Below are 15,994 nucleotides of genomic sequence, written 5' to 3' on the forward strand. Positions count from 1 at the left end.
CGGGTGGTGCGTCGCCATGCAAAGTATAAAAAATTTCCAACCCCAAAAAAAGCCCCATCCTTCTCCACTCCATTATTCCCCTGTACCTTTACGATTTTCTTTTGCTGTTTTGCTTTTGTGATGATTTCCTTTTGTCGTCTTCATGTTGGTGGTTGGCTTGGTCAGAGCCTTGAGATAGATCTTCGGAATATGCTCGCCATCACTATCCAGCATGTATTTAATGACACCCATGAACTTAATGAACAATGATTGTTTTAACCCATTCCATCTTGCCGCTTGCCGTATTGCATTTGTACTTCGTTTGCTCATGTGAATTTTGCTTGCTCATTGCTAGATGCTTTGTCCATGCCGCCGGTCAAGATGCGTAATTGTTTGATTCTAATGCTGAGAACTATATAGATCTATACCATGGCCTCCTCTTGCTGATGGGTTTTGATGCTATCTGCCAGTCCAAAGGTGCGAGATGTACAGATTATATCTTGTTGAAATCTCGACGAACCTGGCCATGAGCTAGCTAGCGAACTGCCGGGCAGCGGCCGTCTGGCAGGCCATTCTGTTGCTTTCCAGCCCTAAGGTGAATCATCCCCCATTCATTCAATACTCATCAATTGGGATAAAGGTGGCTCAATAACCATGAAATTGCTTTGTTCATGGCTTATGCATGTCCAAATCAAGCTAGGAAAGAAGCGGTTTTGCATTGTCATAGGCTAGGTTCGCTCCTTCGATATCGGGATTGTATCAACAAAGGTCCGATGAGTTCCAATGGCCTGGAGCATGAGGACGTGCCAAAGACGATAGCGACTTCGCTATCGTCCTGATATTGCCACACCCATGCTCTTCTCGTCTCTTTTCTTCCTTTTCACCATCATCGTCACAATTATTCCATCTCATCTTGAGGATAGATATAACCCCAAGGTCAGTACTATTCCATTATTCAATTCACCGTGGCTTTAATTTTTGATCATTATTACTTCAATTGGTGATTTGTTTTATCGGAGAGCAACACAAGCGTTCCGAGTGGTGACATGTTTGTTGTTTCTGATCATGTCTGTGCCTTGAATCATGCCTCATGCAAACGTGCCTCTATGTCTGAGACTGGGGCTTGGTCATTGAACAAGACCTTTTTTGTTGACATTGAGTCTGTTGATCAATCTGATGCCTCAAGTGACCAGATCCTGAAGCACGGTAATTTGCCTTCGAGCTCAGACTTTCCTGTGCAGGATTAAGCCTCGTTTGCTAGAAAGACTCGGCTTTTTGTGTGCAGAATGGCCGAAAGAACTATACTTTGGTTAACATAGTATCATGTGAACAGAAGGCAAAAAGGATGGGACGATTTCTTACTATCAGCTCACTCGGCTCAAAATTATCATTGAACGCAAGCTTGAATTGAGCTCAGATGTGTGATGAATGAGGTCACTAACGTTAGGTGTTTTTATAGATGTAGGGGAGCTCCCTCGTGTAGGACCTTTATCTCCCTTCCCCCGAATCTTCCCCCCCCCCCCCCGGGGATTCTTGTCACAGAACCCACCGACGACGACGAAATGTGCCGAATCGGCAGATCACCAAGGTCTAACGAAACGCTCGTCCCTGCGTGGGTGCGGCATGCATCCAGGTCAGCTGGAAGGGACGTGCAGATTGGAGGGATCCGTCTGCACGTTCCTTCCAGTTTGACCATCCGCGAGACGGAGGCGGCTCTTGCCCGAGAGGAGGCAAGAGCTGAAGCCTACCTTCAGTTGTCGGCCCCGCCCTTTCTTTCCTCTCTCTCTCCTACACCAACCATGGAGAGCCGCTCGAAGCCTTTCAGAGGTAGCAACAAGCCTCTTCCGATGTCACCACCCAGTGAGTATGACTCTGTCAACTCCACTGGTCCGATGAGCGGTGCCATGCATCACCAATTCCTCCCTCCCCGCGAGCCGTCTGGTTTTAGCCCCACTACATATCATACAAGTGACTATGAGGCCATTCGTAACCTCCAACAAAAATACGAGGCCCACGCCAAGCTTCTCGAAAAGCAAGGGCACGACATGGTCCGAATGGAAAGGAAGCTCAGCGACCTCTCAGTCTGGACTCAAGAGCAGTTCAGAGATTTGATTGAGTGCTTCAGTAACATGTCACACGCCAACTCAGACATGTTTGCAAAGCAGAGACAACTCTCCTACGACATTGCCAAGTCGCGCCTTGAACTGAAAAACGAGATCAAGAGCGAGATCCACGCGATGCAAACTGAGATCAACAATCTGACTGCATCTTTCAGCGACTTGCATGCAAAGATCAACATCTGCCTGCAGAGACTTTGGGACAACACGGAAGAAACCTTCACCGAATACCAACGTCGCAAGAATGAGCGTCTGGAGGAAGACCTCGAAAAGATGAAAGATCAACTCGATTACCTCAAACAGCTCGTCATTCGCGTCAGAGTCGGATTGACCCTCGCTCAACCCAATCATGCTCTCAGCTACACCCCTGTTGCTTCGGAACCTCCGACTACTCACGGCCCTGCACCTGTCCATGCTCCTAGTCCGTCCATGGGAAGGGAAACCATCCACCCCGCCAAACGCACTCTGTCTAAGCAGATCTCGACCCCACAATTTTCCACCAAACGTAATGCAAGCAACCTGACTTCTGGTATACTTCGAAGTGCCTCTGGACACGCAATTTCATTCAGAACGACCAAGGAGGCTCTTGACACGCAAGATTCACCTGCTGATAATAACCGTCGATGGGGCCTGTTTGGCCGCCGTCGTCGCGATGCAAGCGACACGTCCAGCGGCAAGTTCCCCTGGTCTGGACGCCGCCAGAAAGAAGATGACATCCTGAATAATATACCACCCGTCCCTTCTATCCCCATGGGCATCTCACGCATCCACAATGACTCCAAGAGTGGCGACAACTGCGACCCGCTCATCAATCGTCGGATCGCATACCCCATGGATAATGTGCACCCAGCTTTACGTGCTCAAGCCAATGAGCGGCACCGCTACCACTCTCCTACTACTGACCCCTCAGCGAAGACGTCACCTGTCGAGGTTCAGTATCCTGAAGGTGGTTCACTTCCTTCGATATCTCTCTCCTCCCCTGCTGATGCCCGTGCTTCTGATAGCCCTGTTGAGGCTTGCGATCCCGGTCCTCCAAGCCTTCGAAGCAAGGAAGATCTCTCGAAGAAGTAATCAACAACACCCACACTCTCAGGTCATAATGACAGCAACAATCACAACAAGAAAACAGAAAAGCCCTCACAAAAAAACTCCGGTAAACCCCGGCAAAGACTTCGCCAAGAAGCACCGAGAGTCGGTCAGGAAACTATCAGATTACAAAAAAAAGTCGAAAACAATATACCGAAAAAAATAGATGGCTCTCAAATCATGTCCGGACTCTCGTTAGATTTGTTTGATTACACTTCTGCACGTCGTTATCAACATCTCAGCTCATTTCCGGCCTTCTGTCTGATCTATTTGATTACATCTCCGCGCCTTGGTGTGGACCTTTCAACACCTGACACAAACGAACATCTCTAAAGACTATTCTGTGTTCTGTTTGGCTTGTTCTTATTACTTGATCTATTTCATCTAAAAGAAAATGTGTTTGATTATCAACTGGCTGGACTGAGGAAAACACAAAAAACGAAAAAGAAAAGAGCCCTTGCTTTTCTTCCCTGGTTTGGGGATAAGCTACATATGTAGTCAATGAAATTGTTCAAAAGAAATCCGCAAAAGCAAAAACATAGGCTGCGTAGCTGAATATGCATATAATATTATTCACAAAGACAGTATTTACTTGGAATTGTTCATCATCTTTTCGATATCAATCGCCGCCTCCCGCACCTGCGGACAGTAATGCCGACGCAGCAATTCGCCTTCCCACACTGTACCGGCAAACACATTGGTAGCCTCAATATCATTAGCACGGGGATTGAAGACACCATCACCCTTACGCTCCTCGGTATGCCACAGTGAACTGATACGACGGCCGTGGTACTTCGAAACCTGACCCATAAGTGCCAGGGTAGCAAGAGCAGACTTCTCTGGCAACTGCAACGAAGTAGTCATAAGACGCTTTGAGAAACTGCCCAGACGGGCAGGGGGCGGGTTACCGTGAGCACGGGACAACAGGGTCGGCTGCAGACAACGGAGAAGGAGGACCATGGGTGTCTGGAAGTTGACTCTGTTCTTGGAGCGGGATTGAGCGAGCTGAGTTGCGTCGGAAGAGAAGTTGGGATCGGCGAGTCGGAGCGACGTGTCCGGGTTGAACTCGACTTCGGGGTTCATGGCGAGGGAGTAAAGGGAGCGGTAGAGGTGCTTGATGAAGAAGTTCAGGTCGAGGTGGAGACCTGCGGCGGCTTTGCTGGCTTCTTGGCCTTCTAGCAGGGCGAAGGCAGTCACTGTGCAGAGGAGCGTCCTTCGGCGAGCGTCGCGAGCGGCTGTCTCAACAATGGTGGCTTCGTCTTCGTCCTCGTTCTCTTCGCGGGTAACTTCCTGATCGCCTTCTTCGCCCATTTCCTCGCGTTCGGCGTGGTTGATGAGATCCTTCAGAGCCTCGAGGAGGTCACCGAAGAAGTCTTGGTTGATGAGGTGGCTGTATTTGGCCAATCCTTCCAGAACGGGACCCATCAGAGGGGGAAGACGGAGCTTGAGAATGCGGAAATAGAGACCAAATACAAGCTTTAGCGTTTCGGCCTGGTTCTTGTCTCTTTGCTCGTGTGATACGACGGCCTCTGCTACGCGCATATCCTTCTCAACTTCCTTGCGCTCCTTGACCACCTTGCGCTCGCGCTTGGTACGGAATTCCCGCTTCTGCTTTGGCTTCTTTCCCACGTGCTCTTCTTCTTGGCGGTCGACTCGGTCTTGCGAGCCCTTCAGGTGGAACTCGCCGAGCAAACGGAGATGAAGGAATGTGTCCAGGAGACTGGGGTGAATGTGGAAGTCTCTGGCCTTCATCATCTTTGCGATTAAGGCCACGGCTTCGAGGGAAACTGTGCCATCGTTGTCCTGTGCGAACACATCTTCCAATGTATCACGGCACTTGACGTAGTCGGCATCAACCTGTCTCCGGGCAAGGCGGTTCACCAGAATCTTTAACAATTCGCTACGGAAGTTGAAGTGGGGCACGGCCAGCAGCATAGTGCAAGCCATCGCAATCGCGAAACTTCTCAGAGAAAGGTCGATAGAGCCATCCTTGGATCCCTTTGCCAGCACGCCCAGAGTTTGGACATAGTTTCGGTATCCTGCGACTAGGGCCTGTTCGAAGTCGCGAAGCTTGCGCACTTCTTTTGACACTCTGCCAGTCTTGTCTTCCTCGCTCAATGGACGGATACGGTATCCAGGGATGACATCCTTGTAGATAGCCGCCTGTGAAGCAAGAGCCAGCTTCTTGACTGTGACGCATGTGTTCTTCTTCGATACCATCTCCGCCATTGTCTTGAACAGAGAAGTGTGTTCCTCGGGTTCCTCATTGATCAAAGTCGCCATCTTTGCAAGCTCCTCCTTTGCTTGTATGATTTGTACCTTCACGGGAATCTTGGGCTGTTCTTCTTCGGATTCCTCTTCATTTTCTTCCTCTTCATCTTCGTCGTCGTCGGTGCCCAGAAAGCTGTCGGTTTCTTCGCCCTGGTCTTCGACTTCATTTTCGACCTCAGCTTGGACAAAACCCTCGGATGTCTTGATCGGTAGTCGTGCACTCTCGCCGGCTTTCTTGGTGGTTTTGCGCGGGCGGCGTTCGTAGTCTTGCTCGACGTCCCATTCTTCGTCGGCTTTGGAGCGGGCAGCCTCCCCATCGCCCGGTGGGCTCAATCGTCTCCGCTTCGATTCAGGACCGCGCGCCATATTGTAATTGTGAATTGGGGGGGTGACGATGTTTGAAACAAAATATCTCGGAGTGAAAAGGCGGTCCCGAAAATTTGAGGCGGGAAGACATTGATTGGCCAATATTGCCGGTCCACTACTACAAATTTCCAGGACCGCTTCTACTTAGAGAAGGCGGTAGGTCTTATTTTGCCATACAGATTGGAAAATCTTCATCGAAGCTCGCCGTTACTCAAACTCAGTCATTCGAATATCTCCCCCTCTGATTTCTCAAGATGCGTTCTCTTACCGAAGAAGAGACTCGCACTCTCTTCACTAAGCTTGCTCACTACACCGGAAAGTCGCTTAACGCCCTTGTCACACCTGATGAAGATGGAAGGCTCTCTGTGTTCCGACTTCAAGGTAGCCGTGTCTACTATGTCGACAAGGAATTGGCCAACCTGAGCACCAGCATCCCCAGAGACCAGCTCCTGTCTATGGGCACCATGGTTGGAAAGTTCACAAAGGTAAGACTCTTCCTTTGTTATGATTTCGAATGGTTCTAATATCGCAATAGACCGGCAAATTCCGCTTGAACCTCACTTGCTTGGACCTGATTGCTGCCCACGCCCGCTACAAGATCTACATCAAATCCAACGGAGTCATGCCTTTCCTCTACGGCTCAAATGTTCTTCGTGCCCATCTCTCGAAGTACTCGTATGTTGCACTCCGCCTCGATGCAGAACATGTAAACTAACTTCTTTGGTAGCGAGGATATGCCAGAGCATGCAGGATGTGTCGTGGTTGACGAGAACGATGGTGAGCTTAAGTTCTTCGCGAAGATAGCTTTAATCGCGGGAATAAATTTGCTAACGCTCTTTAGTGCCCCTCGGATTCGGTGTGACTTCGCGCTCTAGTCAAGAGGCTAAGAAGCTGGAAGGCACAGGTGTTGTGGTATTCAGACAAGCCGATACTGGCGAATACCTCCGCGAGGTTTGTGCTACCACTGTATTATTTTTGGGCCAACTTGCTAACCTCAAACAGGAGGATACTCTGTTCACAACCTAAGCACATCGAGTCCTACATATCTGTACCCTCGAAAAGGCGTTTGGGAGTTTCATTTGATCAGTTTGATATTAAAACAAAGTTGACCATCAGCTTCTATTCTGGGATGCTGTGGTTGTCACTTCCATGTCATGAATTGATGGTAAATATTGACATGTTTCGCTGGTGTTGCATAAATATCCAACAGCAATTTTACAAAAAAGATTATAATCGATGTCCAAGAATTATAGGAATGATAGAAATAATTGTAGCCCTCTTAAAACATCTAAATAGCATTGTTGATGTTGATATAGAACTTTCCGGCTGATGTGATTAGTCAGCACGATGCCTGCAGTGCCTGGCTCCGGAATCCAAAAGAAGCGACTCACTTCAGCTAAAAGCCCTGTTGTTTCTCGAGTGCTAGAAAACAATCCACAACTACACGAGATATCCTGGGGTGATTTTGAATACCCTCCCGCTACCGCCTCTCGTTGCGATATCTCCCAACTCTGGCAGTAGGCTCAAATATTGCCAACCCCACCATGCCGCCTTACACGACCAGTCAAAAGCAGCAAATTGCTGAATTCGTCAACTGCACACGCACGAAAGATTCAGTTGCGGCCAAGGTGAGTCCTTTACGTGATATTTTCGTGTCTTCTCTCCTCGCCGCTTGTCTGAACGTCGGAATTCAGGCCGGTCACGTGTATTCAAATAACTAAACTGTTGGTATAGTTCCTCAAAGAATCTGGATGGAGTTTGCCATCAGCCATTGATACGTAAGACTTTTCTACCTGTTTCCTACGTGTTTTCTATCAGGTTGGGCTGTTGATTGCCGTCGATGCCTCCAAATCCTTCGAAAGCTTGTATCTTGGCGAGACTCTGCGTACTTCCCCATTGAACCTGTCAAAAAGATTCAACCATTACTGGCTCATTTGTTGCTACTCATATCTTTATTGTCCAATATGCCACCCAGAAGGCGTCGTGCCAAACAGCATGGTCCAGAGAACTCTGATTTCCCCAGCAATATACCCAACCCTCGCTAAAGCGATGCATGCATAATTTATGTTTGGGGTACTTCGAGGCTAACAACATACCCTGTGCAGTTACTTCAATGCTGAGGCTTCATCTCACGCGGTGATGACCTCTCCTATCACCAAGCTCTTCGAAAGTTACCGAGGTACCAACCTACCCTTATTTTATTTGACGTCAGACCTTAACACAAATATTCACAGATGATCCAATCGACAGCCCAGACACCATTGGTGTCCAAGGCGCCATGAGATTCCTGGAAGATATCGACGTCAAGCTCGACGAGGTAACCTGCCTCGCCATCGCCGAGCTACTCCAGCACCCCTCATCAGACGAACACCCCTCAATGGGCGAGTTCACACGCCAGGGGTTCACGCGAGGCTGGCTCAAACTCTCGTAAGCACAATCTCACCCGCCAACAATCACAGGCACATCTAACAGGAGTCAGCTGCGATACCATTGAAAGAATGACCCACCAAGCCAAAATCATCCGCAAGACAATCCCCCAGGACCCGGAATTGTTCCGCCGTGTTTACAGATTTGCCTTCCGGCTGTCGAAGGTGCAGCCCGAGCAGCGCAATCTGCCGTTTGAAATTGCCGCTGATCAATGGCGTCTGTTCTTCACTGCCGATAATGGTGGCGTGGCATGGAACACGCAGAGCACGCCGTGGCTGGATTGGTGGATTGAGTTCCTTGAGGGGCGCGGGAAGAAGCCTGTAAATAGGGATTTGTGGGAGCAGGTTGAGGTGTTTATGCGGAAGACTCTTGAAGATGAAGATATGAGGTGGTGGAGTCCTGAGGGGGCTTGGCCGGGTGCGATTGATGACTTTGTTGCTTGGGTGCAGGCTAAGAGAGGGAATGGGTCTGAGATGGAGGTTGAGTAAATTGACTATTCTCGGATGAATTGTTTAGCGTGAGGGTTTCGTATCTAGTCATGGATATGTATCCGGGCTTGTGCTGTGGTGTGTGGTGTGCCTGCCCAGGTGGCATCTCTCTACATTATGTGTTGTCCGATATCGACTGTCCTATCCACAACGGATTAATGCACTGTGGGTCTTATCTTGCAACTATTAATCCACATAGTTTATGCCAAGAAATATTGCATGTCGTCTACTCCTGGATTATCTTGACGTTCGTGCAAAAGCATAACAAAGTAGCAGTAGAAATAAACACAAAGACTGATCTAAAACATGTGGCAAGTACAAGACTGGCCCAAGATTGAAATGAAAAATATAGGACCATTCGTCATGAAATTGAGTAATAGCATCAGGGGGAGATATCTGCGGCATGCTTACATGGCATGGCGGGTGTGTACATGGATTTAGATCAACACCGGAGAATAATAAACACAAAAGGAAGGAACAAAGGAAATAGGTGCAAACAAGGGGGAGTCGGTCCAGATATACTTCTGAAGCATTATTCCCGTTGTTTCTAATCAATTGCGGACTGGGCCCATCTAAGGGTAGTCGCGCTTCTCGTAACCAGGATCGCGGCGCTGGTCGTAACGCTGCAAGCATGTCAGTGACCAACTTGCAATTAAAGGAGCAATTCTACCATACCTTGCGGAGAGCCTCCAGACGCTTCTTCTTGGTGTGGGTGTTGACGTAGGTTCCAATAAAGAATCCAACGATGTTGAAGAACGGCACCCAAGTGTGCTCGGGCAGGAACTTCTGAGCAAAGGCCAAGGCCAAGGGCGAAGTAACCCAGCTGACCTTCATGACGGGCAAGAAACCGGCCTTGACGGTCGCGCGGACCTGGTGGATGGTGCGCGCACCTGCAATAATGGCCATTGAGGTCAGGTAGACAGTGTTCTGGATGGGGGAGATCTAAAGAAGGCGAAGATGGTCAGCGGTGCGGAAAGGCGGTCAAGGCGATATCAGCGATGACGATACGTACAATCAAGTTGCTGACGAGGATCTGAAGGATCTTAGCCTTCAGACTTGTGCGGCCGGCAAAGATCTTCTGAAGGATTCCGATAAGGACGTGGCCGAGAGGCGCACTGATGAACATGCCGTAGAGGGACATCTTGGGGATGCGCGAGCTGAAGTAGTGGCCGTGCTTGCCGACATCGTGGGCGAGCCACGAAGCCAACAATTCCTGTATACCGGAGAGCACACCGGAAGTGAGCATCTTCGTGCGCAATGGGTTCTTCTGGAGCTGAAGAAGGTAGGCCTATTGACGATCCATTCCTGAGATTAGTACAATCCTTTAGGATATGAGGGGGGTATCATTGCACACCTGGAGATACCCTGACGCAGTCTTCCCGCCGGTCAATCTCTCGCCGACTCGATGCGCCAAATCCTCGGATTTACCACCGGTAACGGTGCGCACCGTTTCTTCCTTGAACTTCACAGACATGATGATTGGCGACCGGGGGGGGGGGGTCTCGACGGGGCTTTTGACGGGGGTTTTGAAGGAACGGGATTCAGATCAAGACGCGCCTGGGAGTGTTAATAATTGGACAAATTAATCGCAATACAATGACAATATGCCAAGTGGAGAGGTGAGAGGATGAAACGGGGGGGGGGTTTTGGTTGTTGTTGTTTATTTGGGGCCCGAGGAGCCCGAGGTGGCTGGAGCGGCTGGAGGTAGGTTACTACTGCCGAGGTTTGACAACAACTTACAATATTTTGTACAGATCAAAACACGTCTTTTGTAAAACTTGGAAGTAAACAGTTAGAACTATATTAACTTCAAGATATGTGAAATATCCAAAAGGGGGGAAAAGCAATGGTTATATGAGAACCAATGGATTGATCATAAAGTCGGCAATTGACCGGCGAAAAGAATCGACGCCCGGCGAGATCCATTCAATGTCAACCGTCGCAATTCGGAACTCCCCGACAACAACTTGGGATCTGTTTAACTTGCTCTTATATTTCAATTAAAGTACTATTTGGTTATTATTACTCCGTATTATCTATGGCATTACTCCTTTGGTCATTATATTTCAATTAAGTCTGTTGGCTTCAACAAGCCGGGGATTTATTTACGCAACGCGCCGTTCACAACCAATGATGTGGTGTTACATTCTTTCCGGAGATCGCTATATCCGCTGAAAGAATTGAAAGAATTGAAAGAACGCGAGAATCATATTTTATTTCCACTCAACTTGTCATGCAAGCGCTGAATCCTCATTAAAAGCAATGTCCTTTATCTTTGATCGCCCAGTCCCCGGCGGATTGCCGGCTTCGTCGGCCGTTAACCCAGCTTTTAGTTGTCCGTACGCGTCGAACCATCTCAATTGCATTGATTTTTCACATTCGCTTCACTTTGCGTCATCCAAATCCCAGTTTGCAATAATTTCCCCAGGGCAATGTGTTGAGAGCCATGGAAATCACGGCCAAGGCCTTTCTTTGCACTAAATACTCGACTCAGCTTGTTTAGACATTGTAGTCTTGAAACTAATAGACTGTCATTTTCAATAGTTCTTAGACCACAGAGCAGAGTAAACACGGCAGCGGTAGTGGTGTGACTTAGCAAACTCTTTCTTTGAGGCAATCGATTGGGTTTGAATCTGTTTGCAGTACAGTGATTTCTAGTAAAAGAAGAGCCTATGACATGGTAGAATTTAGTCAAGGTTATCTAACTAATGATCTGGCTAACTAAGTGGATCAAGTCCCAGACTTTTGTATGAATGATGATAGCAAGGCAAGTTAATAGATGAACTATCTTAAGTGTATAGAGAGATAGATGAAAAGAGAACTAGATGAAACTCAAGAAAAGGTTGATGTGTATTCATGCATCTTTTTAAACCGAGAATTGACCGAATATTAATAGTAATAGTGCTAGATTACACCTGACTCTTCTAGTCGACCACAATGGCACCGCGGTGACAATAATCACTACAGATATACTGCTATAATCAATTTACTGTAGATAATTTACTGTGGAGAGAATTTTTTTGTTCTTTCCTAAAATGGACAGGCTATACCTCCCTTAGTTAGAGAGATCCACAGTTCTTAGTACTATCGATACATGCTATCTTGTTACCATTCGTTTTGTTGAAATCGCAGCTCATCATCTCGCCTCTGTGGTTATCATCACGTAGAACTCGAATCACATTATCATTTCTTTATAGAGAATCATTTATTAAGTAATAGAAAGGGCTGCTTTAAACCCTATATAATGCAATATGTCAAGACGTCCTTCAACGATCTATACGAGATCAATCGCATATTGGCATAGAGATGTGCCAGTCACATTTGCGGTCGAGCAAAGAGATCTGGCTCAAGGGTGAAGAGTCAAATCTGCAGCTCCAGCCATTCATGAATAATATAATTGGTCGACTGACCTGGCCGAGTCTCATGAAACAGGCGGGGCGACCTTTTCCGCTTTCCAGTCGGCCTTTCTGTTTCCCTTTTTGCCTTGAGATTTAGTGAGTGTCGATGACCCAGAAGGTTTCGATCCTGATAGAAGTAAGCATCATGTCCCATTGATAGAAGTATCCAAAGCTACTGAGAGGTTTACTGGTCACCCATGAGGTGACAAGACCTGTATCTTTTTGTTGATGACCATTTGTCTGCGTATGTGAAGGTAGCTCTTGCTTATCACTGCGCGTAGCCAACCACTTTAACGCTTTGTCAAGGTTCCATATTTGAATGTAGAGTCTCTTTGGTGCATAACCACAGAAAGAATTAGATGGAAATGTCAAAGGCAAAGGGGATTCTAGAAAGAAACCGGGCCAGGTTTCTGGAGTCAGTACAACGCATAAATTTCAGTCAATCTTACAATTTTCCCTCAATTTGGAAAATGACACCGAGCTGCAGTGGAGCTTACCAAAGTTAAATATATTCCTCAAGCTCTCTTTTGGGCGCCCTCCCAAAATTTCTCTGGAGCCTTTTCTCAGGGCTTTGGTAAGTCACGGGATTTCATACAGACGACATGTCTTCAACTTTTAGAAACCATTCAGTCTCGCAAGTGTTCAACTCCGATATAAAGATCATTCTTACTGGCTACAACACCTTTTCTGCAGTTTGAGCCACATAGGCATTTATAAGAAGAAAGAGCATATCTTGGTTAGTGTTTGGTTTGCTCGTCCGTCTTTGTCTATTGTACTTCTAATTATCATTTGCTTATTCTACCCACCAATTTACGAGCCCAGCAAATATTTCTTTGACCTAATAATATCCAAGATTCCGTTCTAGATACCCGGCCTCACTTTTGGAGAAGAGAGTTAAGGATGTGGATACCCGTGCGAAGTTTAACCCGTAAGTAATTGCAGTGGGTATATGCGTTCGGATGGATACTTCAAATCCATATGCATGTGTAATTGAGCCCATTGTTTGCTCGATTGTTTCATCTGATCACCACAGGCATATGAACTACATGAGACGAGCTGAATCGTTTCTGTACCACTAATGTGATATCCGACATCTGGAAATGTTGGTAAAAGACTAATTCCCGGTGAAAGCGCTGGATATTTGGCTTTTTATCAAGAAAAATTCCTTGCTGGTACTGAGATGATCACCATAAGAACTGCATGGGTAGATCTTGCTCACTTTGCCTGTGGTGGATACAAAGCCACCCTCAATATAGATTGAAGTTGCTGTACTCGATTGAGTGCCACCAGAGCTATAAAAGAGTGCTTTTCCATGGCGAGAGGGTTAAAGGGAACTCTTCCCATATTAGATGATAGTCACAATGCTTTGCAGGACAATAACGATAAGGTAGGAGTGTATTGACGCGTGTTCGGCCAGTGAGGCGATGCATATTGTTGACGACTCAGCGATGATATTGACTACGTCGGCGGGTCCGTGATACTTCAAAACCCAACACGCTCCTCCCATAACTCTTCACGGTCCTCCTCTTCTTCTAATTGTACCGTGATCATTCATTTGTCCACTCATCCAACAAGCACCCTGCTCAACTTCAATCTCCTTGCATACTTTCAGAAAAAGAGCCTCTAAAGCTGTGTTCTTGTGAATCCATACTCAGACTTGACAAGACGTCACGCAAGACGGCAGCACCCGATTCCCTCACAGTCCCAGTTCTCTTTTTTCTTTTCTCTTCTTGTTTTTCTTTTTCACCCAATACGGAGTCCTGTTCGTGCAAGATGGAGTCGGTACGCACTGCGCAGCCTCTTCAATCCAGCATGGAGTTCTTCAATTGCAGCACCACCGAGGAGTTCGAGAAACTAGCAAGGGAGTGGGAGGCCGGTTGCCGGACTGGAGAAACGTCAGATGAAAAAAACCCGAGACAGAGAGATCTTAATCCTGTCCCGCATCCTGTTCCGACCGAGATTGGGCCCAGTCGCCAAGATGAAGAGCAACCCGATGAACAAGCCTTGACACAGCACGACCAAACGCTCCCCACTCGTCCAATGATAATCTCGCGCGGTCCGGGCAACCGCCACGATGAAGAAGAATTGGATGAAGACGAGTATAGCGATGATAGCGATGATTTCTATGACCTTCGTGGTCTCAAACTTTCCGATGACCAGGCCGTCAAACAGCTCGTCAATGCTCTTGTCAACCGTGCAGATTCAGCTGAAAGTGGATCAACCAGCCTCCAAGATGGAGACATGGTCGAAGGACAATATCTCACACCGCGCAATATTGCATTCGCTAACCGTCCTGGTTTGATCGAGCGCGAATTCACCGGTCCTCGATCTAAACCAATGCTTGGCCAATCCCCGCAACAAAGCCGTCCATCCACCAGTCAACCTTTGCAATCCTGCCTTGCTAAGAAACCTCGTTATGGGCGTTCTGAAGACATGATTGACAACATGGAGGGTTCTTGGGAGAACGCCAATGGCAGAAGAGCTGACGCAAACTTCCGTTCATCGCTGACTGCACCAAACTCGGAAGATGAAATTGATGTCGGTTATCACGCTGACGATGAATACAGCCATGGCGTGAAGCATGTTCGTTTTGTTCTTCCAGGCCCGGTTGATCCTCCGGAGCCTTTCCATCGCGAGTTCAATGAGAGTGACAGCGAGGAAGAAGTTGAGTATTTCGAGCAAGAGGATGACGACGAAGATGCTGGTGAGCACTTCGAGCATGTTGAGCATGTCGGAGGCGAATTGACGCCGAGCCCGCTCCGCCCACGCCCACTACGCCGAATGCCGTCCGGCCTGCCCCGCCCATCCGCCCCAGGGCCATCTCCTTCCAGCGTGGGGGAGGAGGTATCCCTTATTGTGGGCGAGATGGAGGAACTGATGGACAGATACGACACTTCCTCGCCCTCGGACGAAGAAGTGTCGTGTCTGGAGATGCGCAGGGTGCGCCGGGGCTGAGATTGTCGAGGGGGAGAAGGTGGGGGGTGGGTTCTGGCCGCCACATTGAGCACCAAGTGGTGAAGAGCACCAAGTGGTGAAGTGCATGGGGGAAGATCCCTTAATGAATGAATTCTCATGTTTTTCTCCGATTCCATTTCCAAGTAAACTAACATTGAGTAAGAAGTTAGAGGTGATAGCTATTGAAATGAGGTTCTCAGACCGCCTTTTATTCGCCGGAGATTGGTATCAAGTGCTTGTGTATATATTTCACGGTTAATGGTGGAACATATATAAGCATATCGATTTAGCAATCTATAAAATGCAAACAAGATCCTTTCACTAAGCCGTGGCCGCGGGGCTAAATAATACCAATCCCGCGTACTGTCAATTCCTCATGCTTTCTACCTGTCTTCGAATCAATGTTTTGGCTCTTGGGTATGGTGAACAAATGTTACACCATCAAGGGGTTCTTGTCTCTAAAGAAGAAATTTTCCCTTGTTTAGCGATGTCATTTTGAAAAGCAATGTGATTTACGAGCTGTGGGCGGTATGTGAAGAAAGATGTTAGGTCAGCGAGAAAAGGGCAGGGATATCTACGTGCCATAATCTATCTAGGACCTTGCTGGTGTTAAAAGCAATATGATAGGCAATTTCTATGCATTTTCTATATGCATAGTTTCTTCAAATCCGTTCTATGATCGTGATAGAGAAAAGCCAGTCAACAACTTTATAAGTAGGGTACGGAGTACATAGGGCTTAGAAGGAAAATGCATATGATTCCGTGAGCATGTGATCCGCAATGAGATCTCCATTTTTGGCTTCAATTCAATTTCGAATAAGAAATATGATAAACCAGCAAATGTGAAAAGTCAATAGGCATCGGGAAGAGATTCTCCTTTCAACTTGATATTTATAATGAAATAGTC

The 15,994-nt window shown here is 47.5% G+C and overlaps 6 protein-coding genes across 6 annotated transcripts; 4 read left to right on the forward strand and 2 right to left on the reverse strand.

Annotated features, from left to right (window-relative positions):
- Positions 1-1,541: 1,541 nt before the first annotated feature.
- On the forward strand, positions 1,542-3,167 carry N7529_002359 (uncharacterized protein; the record flags this gene model as incomplete). The annotated part of the gene is made up of 1 exon (XM_057237887.1): positions 1,542-3,167. The coding sequence occupies one exon, from the start codon at positions 1,542-1,544 to the stop codon at positions 3,165-3,167; it is 1,626 nt and encodes a 541-aa protein (XP_057100498.1).
- A 603-nt stretch (positions 3,168-3,770) lies between these two features.
- Positions 3,771-5,819, reverse strand: N7529_002360 (nuclear export protein Noc3; the record flags this gene model as incomplete). Its single annotated transcript, XM_057237888.1, has 1 exon — positions 3,771-5,819. The coding sequence occupies one exon, from the start codon at positions 5,817-5,819 to the stop codon at positions 3,771-3,773; it is 2,049 nt and encodes a 682-aa protein (XP_057100499.1).
- A 254-nt stretch (positions 5,820-6,073) lies between these two features.
- Positions 6,074-6,845, forward strand: N7529_002361 (ribosome biosynthesis protein NIP7; the record flags this gene model as incomplete). The annotated part of the gene is made up of 5 exons (XM_057237889.1): positions 6,074-6,304; positions 6,355-6,494; positions 6,547-6,596; positions 6,661-6,770; positions 6,822-6,845. 5 exons carry the CDS (start codon positions 6,074-6,076, stop codon positions 6,843-6,845), a joined length of 555 nt encoding a protein of 184 aa, XP_057100500.1.
- Positions 6,846-7,363: 518 nt separating this feature from the next.
- Positions 7,364-8,734, forward strand: N7529_002362 (defective in cullin neddylation 1 family protein; the record flags this gene model as incomplete). The annotated part of the gene is made up of 5 exons (XM_057237890.1): positions 7,364-7,447; positions 7,554-7,597; positions 7,925-7,998; positions 8,054-8,246; positions 8,299-8,734. The coding sequence occupies 5 exons, from the start codon at positions 7,364-7,366 to the stop codon at positions 8,732-8,734; spliced, it is 831 nt and encodes a 276-aa protein (XP_057100501.1).
- A 572-nt stretch (positions 8,735-9,306) lies between these two features.
- N7529_002363 (Mpv17/PMP22 family protein) lies at positions 9,307-10,208 on the reverse strand (the record flags this gene model as incomplete). The annotated part of the gene is made up of 4 exons (XM_057237891.1): positions 9,307-9,357; positions 9,410-9,676; positions 9,747-10,022; positions 10,089-10,208. The coding sequence occupies 4 exons, from the start codon at positions 10,206-10,208 to the stop codon at positions 9,307-9,309; spliced, it is 714 nt and encodes a 237-aa protein (XP_057100502.1).
- A 3,697-nt stretch (positions 10,209-13,905) lies between these two features.
- Positions 13,906-15,087, forward strand: N7529_002364 (uncharacterized protein; the record flags this gene model as incomplete). Its single annotated transcript, XM_057237892.1, has 1 exon — positions 13,906-15,087. The coding sequence occupies one exon, from the start codon at positions 13,906-13,908 to the stop codon at positions 15,085-15,087; it is 1,182 nt and encodes a 393-aa protein (XP_057100503.1).
- Between the last annotated feature and the right edge of the window lie 907 nt (positions 15,088-15,994).

The sequence above is a fragment of the Penicillium soppii genome, assembly GCF_028829465.1.
Source record: "Penicillium soppii strain IBT 18220 chromosome Unknown utg000003l, whole genome shotgun sequence".
NCBI classification, from domain to species: domain Eukaryota; kingdom Fungi; phylum Ascomycota; class Eurotiomycetes; order Eurotiales; family Aspergillaceae; genus Penicillium; species Penicillium soppii.